We start from the raw sequence: 8,537 nt of genomic DNA, 5'->3' as shown, positions 1-8,537 counted from the left end.
TTAGCCAACCATCCATGGAGCATGAGGCTATGGAACCTAGATGAGAGCCTACTACTACCCATCTACTAAATCACTAATATTTCTCCCCGAATTCTAAAATACTTACCATTGTAGCCACAGAAAGTGTATCTCCCACCCTTCATCAAGAAAGATTCTTTTTGCAGCAGACAGAGATCATTACAGAAAGCATAAGTGGTAAAATTATAGACACCAGCAGACCTGGGAGTCCCTGTCCCCAGATAATCTATTGCAGCATTTAAATCTCAGGGAACATCACAAACATGGTGTGCAAAAATAGTAAGAGCCAGAGGACTAGGACATTGTGAGAATGTTTCTTCTTAAAACAAACAAACAAGAACATAAAATGGGGAGGGAGGCAAGGGACTGCATCTGGGATGAACTTGAGGGAAATGTGGACACAGTCAAGATACTTTGTATGAAATTCTTTTAAAATTAAAAAATATATATTGCTTTTAAACAAAGCTTATTTCATTGCCAGAATATAGCCCTAATGAGGAAGTAACGTACAAGAAGGCTTAACTGAGATAATACCCAGCTCATTGATGAAGAGTCCATGGAGAAACATAATTCAAGAGAGCAGATGTGCTATCTTGCCCACTTATCTTCCCACAGAATAAGAAATGACAATAGATCTTACATGCATTGACTTCTGGAACCAGTCATGAAAAGCAGACATAGCTCAGAAATTTACCTTCCTTTCAGAAACACTTGATGGCCCCAGACTTTCTGTAGGGCATTCTTCATCTCTGTGTTTCTCAGGGTATAGATCAGAGGATTGAACATGGGAGCTATGATGGTGTAGAAAAGAGCAAACACTTTATCTTCCGGGAAGGTGGTAGCTGGTCTGATATAAATGAATAGAGCAGGTCCAAAAAACAGGACTACAACAGTTAAGTGGGAACTGCAAGTAGACAGAGCTTTCTTTCTGCTCTCCACAGAGTATGCCCTTATGGTATACAATATGAAAAAATAAGACAACATCAAAACAACAAAAGTCACTAAAGCAATTAAGCCAGAGTTAGCAATGACTAAGAGACCTATTATGTGTGTGTTGGAACAGGCCAATTTCAACAAAGGGTACACATCACAGAAATAGTGATCTATTTCATTTGGGCCACAAAACGGTAAGAAGACAGTGAGAAGAAGCTGACTGGCTGAGTGCACAAATCCCCCAGTGCAACAAGCCATGATGATCATGTTACACCTATGCCTGCTCATGATTATGGTGTAATGCAGTGGCTTGCAAATGGCCACATATCGGTCATAGGCCATTCCTGTGAGAATAAAGATTTCGATTCCTCCAAATAAATGAGTTGTAAAGAGTTGTATCATGCAGTTATTATAGGAGATTATTTTCCTTTCTGCCAGTAAGTCAGTCATTAATTTAGGGGTCACTGTGGATGTGTAGCAGAGGTCAGAAATTGAGAGGTAGTTGAGAAAGAAGTACATGGGTTGGTCAACGAGCTGAGTGCATGTGATAGAAACCATTATGAGTACATTGCCCATCCAAACAGCAAGGTAGCAAAATAAAAAGAACACAAAGCAGAAGACTTCAGTGTTCTTATTTTGGGAAAGCCCCAATAGAATAAAAGCTGTGATGTTACTGCTTCTTCTATCCATGGTTCGGTGTTGACAGAAAAGGCAAGTCACCTGAAATGACATAATTGAGGAGTTTATGTTTAGAAGTGTCATCTCACAGTTTCTTGACCATATTTTTTTCCATGATTTCTTTATTAAGAATTTTTTTATTCATTTTACATACCAACCACAGATCCCCCTCTCTTCCCTCTCTGTGCTCCCTCCCAGAGTTCTCTGCAACCCACCACCCATGCCCTCCTCCAAAAACATAAGGCCTCCCATGGGCAGTCAGCAAAGCCTGGTACATTCAGCTGAGGTGGGTCCAAGCCCCATATCTTGCATCAAGGCTGTGAAAGGTGTCCCATTACAAGTAACAGGCTCCAAAAAGCCAGCTCATGCACCTGGGATAGATCCTGATCCTACTGCCTGGGGCCCTTTTCTGCTGTGCAAACTTGACTTAATCTACTTCAGCTAAATAAAGCAGATGATAACAATCTTGTGTTCAGTTGCAATAGTTTTCAGGATTGTGTGAAAATATAAGATAGTTTCAAAGAAATCTTAAATCAAATTGAGATTTGTGTTCTATAATTATCCCATGTAATCCTTTGTCCAAATCCGTATACTCTCTAGACAGTGAAAATCACAAATAATTGTGGTTAACAGAGAAAGATATCTCAATGTAGGCTGTGTTCTTTTTATTCTTCTATAATGTGCCTTTGCATTACAACAACTTCATGTGATTCTCAATAGAATATAAAATATAACCAGCTCTGATAATAGGCTTATAGAAGTCACAGATTAATAGAGTGAATTTCTTTTTGGAAATTCTACAGACTTTCACATGCACATTATTAGTTAAGTATTAGGAAGGACAACTTGATACCCTTAACTCTGAAAAGTTCAATCGCATTTGAGATGTTAAGCTATTTGTGCCTAGGGTCTTGAAGTCACCTTCCCAACTGTCCTCCTTCACAAGGGTGAGTTTAATTTTAACCCATAGAAATGGATCATTGCTGTGATTCTCACTATCCATCATGAAAAATCATAACAACTGAAAAGATTTGGCTACATGAAATATGGAAATTGTAGTAGGCTAGGCTGTTTGAATCATGGACAAGACTGACTGACTCATTAACAGTTTGTACATTTCATTTTTAATACTTCTAAATGAAACATCTTAAAATTAATTCTTACCAAATAGTCTCAAAAGGTTACCTCTTATCTGCATTTTCAGCTACAATTTCACATTCAGTTTTTCAATGAAATGCTATTTAAATTCCTTCTACTATTTGATATATTATTCGTCAATACTGACATCTACATTAAAAGACAGTTGTTTCTTTATTGAAAATAAAGTTTTCCATGATTTGTCCTCCTCCAGCTTCTCCCAGCTTATTGTCACCTCTCCATCCATACAACTCCATTCATTTTTTTTCTTGGTTAAGAGAACAAAGAGGCAAACAGGCAAAACAAAAAAACAAACAAACAAAAACCCCTAAAGAAACCAGATTTTAAAAATGAAGAAAAAAAGAGAAGATACACAACCCCCCCACACACACAAACAACATAAAAACACAAAATTGAAAGATGTGATATATAAGCATAAGATTAGTAAGACAGGAATGCTAAGAAATTAATATGAGGCAAAATCTATAAAAATACAATTGAGTCCTTGCTTTTTAGGATACTCAATTCTGAAATGAAGACTATCATTTCCATAGTGAAATTTCAAGAAGCAGAATTAGACTAAAGGTATAAGATTTTTAGAAGTAAGTTCTAAACTTTCTTCAAAGCAGATAATAGTATATTTTTGCCATTATACAAAAAAAAATTTTAATTATTCTTAAATTAGATTACTAATATAAATTTTCACAAGCAAAATCGCACAATATACATGTATTTATATATATGCCTAAACTATACTTTTGTACATCTGTAAATCATATAAAAATTTCACACATACACACACACACACAGATACACATATGTATATGTATATATGTTACATATATTAGTAAAGCTTTTAGAATTCTCAGGCACAGTCGAACAGTTGCTTTTCCTTCATTTGTTAAGAATTTATTAGAATATATTGCTAGAATCTTGAGTTTTTATGACTCCAAAAGCTTCTGTTATTGTTTAACATTCTCCCTGGAATTAGATTTCTTTTTATATAGAATTTTTATTTATTATTAGTTTGAGATTAGAATATAATTACATTTTCTCCTTTCTTCTTCTCTCCAAACCCTTATCTATTCCCCTCATTGTGATCCTTCAAAGTCCTGGCCTCTTTTTTCACTTTGATTCAATCTCTTCATGAACATAGAAATATTGAGTTTAATTCTCACTGTATTGGTGTTTTAAAATATTACTGGTAAGTATTTAATTACCCTTTATAGTTTAGATAACTCCTTGGTTACACATGGTAAATCAAGAGCTGACTTCATATATGAACCTTATGAATTTAAACTTAAAAATGAATTATTTGCTTTAAAAAAACACTTTAAAGTTGAAATAAATATATACATCTTACTTTATTGTTAGAGATTTGTTCTGAGTTTTAACTTTCATAATAGGTCAAAATAGACTTGTTAAAATGTTTTTGGAATGTCTGCATTGAAGCAGTATTGATGTGCCTCTTAGATAGGTAAATAAAAATAGCTATAACCTTATCCAGGAAGATACTTATGCATGGTAACACAAGCAGTATATAGCCAACTACATCTTGAAAAGAGAGTTTTCTGACCCCAGATTCTGAATTCATCACCACATCTTTATATGTCCTTTCCAAAGTCATGAAAAAATAGAGATAAATTGAACATTCATTTTGCATTGCCAAACTTTGAATTTTGTACATCTGTTTGAATAAGTCAAGAAACAGATACATTTTGATATTTGCTTCAAAGCCAATTATTTTAAATAGAAAACCTTCAATTAGAAAGTGAGACTATAAGCTACTTTGAAGTCTATTCACAAATCATGAATTGAATTAGTTCTTAGATCCATAATGAGCCCTGGGAGGTTGCAGGTGCATAGTTCTTACAAGGTTTTAGGTAGCAGTATCTGTTAACTTCCAAGAATGATTAGTGATATTATATTCTCAGATATTGGTCATGTGAGAAAAATAAGAGATGAGAGGAGAAATTTGAGATCAATTCCTAATAATGTCACTTTTATATTCAGTACTTAACATTCTTCATTCATAAAATTAAGGATCTAGAATGAATGGTCTTTAAGTATTCTTCCTACAAAATATTAGCAAAATATTACAAGCTTAGGCATAATAGAAGGTAGTGAAATGCTTTACTCACTTATGTCTTATTATTTTAAATATGTTATTTTGGTTTATAATCATGTCTATCCCTTTGTCAGGACATTAGTCATGTAACTGATTAAATTTTTTCCTGGCAATTTCTGACTTGAAGACTGTAGCACAAATACCAATACTGATATTTTACCAAGATTATATATGAGAAAAAACAAATTTTAAAAACAATGAGTCAACTATCAAATCACCAAATTCAAATTATAGGATCTATTCACTCTAAATAGAAAGCAGTTGAGACACCAATATACTGTTTTTGAAAACAAGATCCATTATAACCTCTATAGAACCAATTTACTTCTAAGTGTTTCAAACTCTACTGTCGAGCAAAATTTTTGGGCAAATATTATTTCTTAAAGGAAAATTTTAATTTACTCTGAAGATAGTATTTATTGAAAATTAATTATTCACATATGCTCAAATCACCAACTCACCAATTAACAGCATCCTTTAAGATCCAAAATGTTAGGGCAAATTCTTCAACAGAATTAGAAATGTTTTTTAAAAGTATTGTTTCTCACTCATAATGAAATTTATATACTGATAAACAGTTTGCTGATTTTGCAATTTGAATTTCTTTTTCCTTCTTTGTTATATGGGAAGGAAACTATAGTTATTCTCATGCTGAAAACTGGCCTCAAGCAGTTCACACAGAGCTTTTTTATTATGTTCTCTTGGGAGGTGCTATATGTTCAAGTGTGTTTGATGTTTTATTTTTATAATTCTAGAAGTGGAGTCCAGGGCATTGCATGTGACAGGTACAAGCTCTGATACATAAAGATGCCTCGAGACCTTCTGTGTGCCAATACATTTCTAGTTAAGTATGAAAAAGAATAGATAGTGAATGTTGGATATAATTGGCTGATTAAACCCTGTGTGACTCATTTTTAGATGGATTTTACTATAATTATCTAAAACAGATACACACAGGATGCCTAACTCTACAAACATTCATAGATATTTTGTTTACAAAGGTTAGTGTACCCTCCACATTCTACTATAATGTTATTTTACTTGAAATATGCTTGCATGTAATATCCATTGCCTATATCTTAAACATAAATATTATTCTCTGATATAATGTCATTAAGATACATAGAAAAATGTATTATTCTAGTACTAGTGTGTGAGAGAGAGGTAGATAAAGACAGGTTTAATACACCCCAAGCACTAGAAATGTCTGCACCAAACTAGATACACAACAAGGGGACTGAAGGCCTGACATGAAATTGTACCCAATGGCCAGATAGAACAATAAAAAATAACTGTAGTATTTAATTAAAGTCTAAAGAATACATAGTTTATACTAATAAATGGATAAATAGAAGCTTTAAAATGTTTGTTCTAAAATTATATATGAAATTTTAAAAAATCTTGAACAATAGATGTTTACATGTAGCTGGAGAATTTCTCTCCAGTTCCTGCCAAGTCCTGCCAGTCCCAGAGCCCACTTATAAAATAAACACACAGACTCTTACATTATTTAAACTGCTTGGCCATTAGCTCAGGCCTATCATTGTCTAGCTCTTACTCTTATATTTAGCCCATTTTTATTAATCTATACTTTGCCACCTGTCTCGTGGCTTACTGGTACCTTACATCTTCCCTGTCCAGACAGTCTCCCCCTCTTCTTCCTGTTCCCTCAATTCTCCTCTCTGTTAGTCCTGCCTATACTTCCTGTCTGACTACTGGCCAATCAGTGTTTATTTTTACAGAGCGATATCCCCCAGCATTTACATTTAGAAGAATGATAATAAATCCATAATTATCACCCTGTACAAAGCTCAATTCAAAGTGGATCAAAGACTTACCATGAAATAAGATATACTGAACCTGATAGAACAGAAAGTGAGGAATAGCCTTCAACTCTTTGGAACAGGAAAATACTTCTGAATACAACATTAGCATCACAGATCAACCATTAAAAGTGGGACCTCATGAAACAGAAAATCTTCTGAATGAAAAAGGACAATGTCATTTGGACAAATTGGAAGGGTACAGATTCGGAAAAGTTTTTTTTTTTTTTTTCAACTTCAAATATGATAGAGGGCTACTATCCAAAAATATATAAAGAACTAAAAACTGGGCATCAAGAAAACAACCCAGTTAAAAACTGGCATACATACGATGTTTGTGCTTCTGGAGTCGGTGTTTCCTCACTTGGGATGATATTTTCTAGTTTCATTCATTTGCCTGCAAATTTCATGATGTCATTATTTTTCTCTGCTGAGTAGTACTCCATTGTGTATATGTACCACATTTTCTTAATCCATTCTTCAGTTGAGGGGCATCTAGGTTGTTTCCAGGTTCACCCACTCATAAGTGGATACTAGATATAAAGCAAAGTGTAATCAGGCAACAACCCATAATACCAGAGTAGCTAAATAACAAGGAAGACCCAAAGAAGCTCACATGGACTGCCCTTCTAAAGGGAAATAGATGAGATCTCCATGAGTAAACTAGTGATGAGGGGTGGGCAGTAGAGGGTATGAATAGGGGATGAGAGCATAAGGGAATAGGATGGACGAACTAGAACAGGGAGGGAGAGGCAATGCAATGAAAGAGGTGCCATGACAGAGAGACATCACAGGGATAGAGAAAAACCCAGTGCTAAGGAACTTTCCAGGAATACTCAAGGATGACTCCAGTGTGGGCTACTAACAATAGTGGAGAGGGTGCCTGAACTGAACTATGTAGCAGGAATCTTAAAAGTTCAATTAATAAATCCAAACCTGAGCCAGGTATTGGGGTGAACTGGAAGATCAGAGAACTAGAACAACCCACAATTACCTCACCTCGCCGGATCCTCAGCTGGTCTTGTTTCCTCAGACTGGAGGCCTCTGAGTCCTCATCCAGAATGGGTCTCAGCTGAACTGCTGCTCAAAAGCCTGAAAGCTGTGAAGGTACTTCCTGGGGTTATTCTTCTCTATGGCAGTCTGGTGTACAGATACTTCTTCCTTGAGACTGTGGAGTTTGATGTTGTTGAAGGAGAAATGGGTGCGGAGGCAGCAAATGTTACAGGACCTGGTGGAGTTCCAGGTCAAGGCAGTAAATACGCAGCAGACAGTAGCCATTATAGACGCTATCCACGTCGTAGGGGTCCTCCACGCAATTACCCACAAATTTACCAGAATAGTGAGAGTGGGGAAAAGAACGAGGGGTCAGGAAGCGCTCCTGAAGGCCAAGACCAACAACGCTGGCCCTATCGCAGGCGAAGGTTCCCACCTTACTATTTGAGGAGACCCTATGGGCGTCGACCACACTATTCCAACCCTCCTGTGCAAGAGAAGTGATGGAGGGTGCTGACAACCAGGGTGCAGGGGAGCAAGGTAGACCAGTGAGACAGAATATGTATCGGGGTTACAGACCACGATTCCGCAAGGGCCCTCCTCTCCAAAGACAGCCTAGAGAGGATGGCAATGAAGAGGACAAGGAAAATCAAGGAGACGAGACCCAAGGTCAGCAGCCACCTCCACGTTGGTACCTCCAAAACTTCAATTACTGGCATAGACACCCAGAAAACCCTAAACCACAAGATGGCAAAGAGACAAAAGCAGTCGATCCACCAGGTGAGAATTTGTCCACTCCTGAGGCTGATCAGGGCGGGGCTGAGTAA

General features: G+C 36.2%; 1 protein-coding gene and 1 pseudogene across 2 annotated transcripts; one reads left to right on the top strand and one right to left on the bottom strand.

Annotated features, from left to right (window-relative positions):
• Window positions 1-708: 708 nt before the first annotated feature.
• On the bottom strand, window positions 709-4,796 carry LOC102924221 (olfactory receptor 4P4). Of its 2 annotated transcripts, XM_076568686.1 has the most exons (2): window positions 4,783-4,796; window positions 709-1,624 (listed from the first exon to the last, which is right to left on the bottom strand). In XM_076568686.1, exons 1-2 carry the CDS (start codon window positions 4,794-4,796, stop codon window positions 709-711), a joined length of 930 nt encoding a protein of 309 aa, XP_076424801.1. The 2 variants fall into 2 exon arrangements, with proteins under 2 accessions (XP_076424801.1, XP_006997022.2); XM_006996960.2 differs by lacking the exon at window positions 4,783-4,796 and having other exon boundaries at window positions 709-1,641.
• A 3,091-nt stretch (window positions 4,797-7,887) lies between these two features.
• Window positions 7,888-8,537, top strand: LOC102923914 (Y-box-binding protein 1 pseudogene; annotated as a pseudogene).

Source organism: Peromyscus maniculatus, chromosome 4 (genome assembly GCF_049852395.1).
Source record: "Peromyscus maniculatus bairdii isolate BWxNUB_F1_BW_parent chromosome 4, HU_Pman_BW_mat_3.1, whole genome shotgun sequence".
Classification (NCBI taxonomy): domain Eukaryota; kingdom Metazoa; phylum Chordata; class Mammalia; order Rodentia; family Cricetidae; genus Peromyscus; species Peromyscus maniculatus.
The sequence above is the reverse complement of the archived record's forward strand: the minus strand, read 5'-3'. Positions and strand labels throughout refer to the sequence as shown.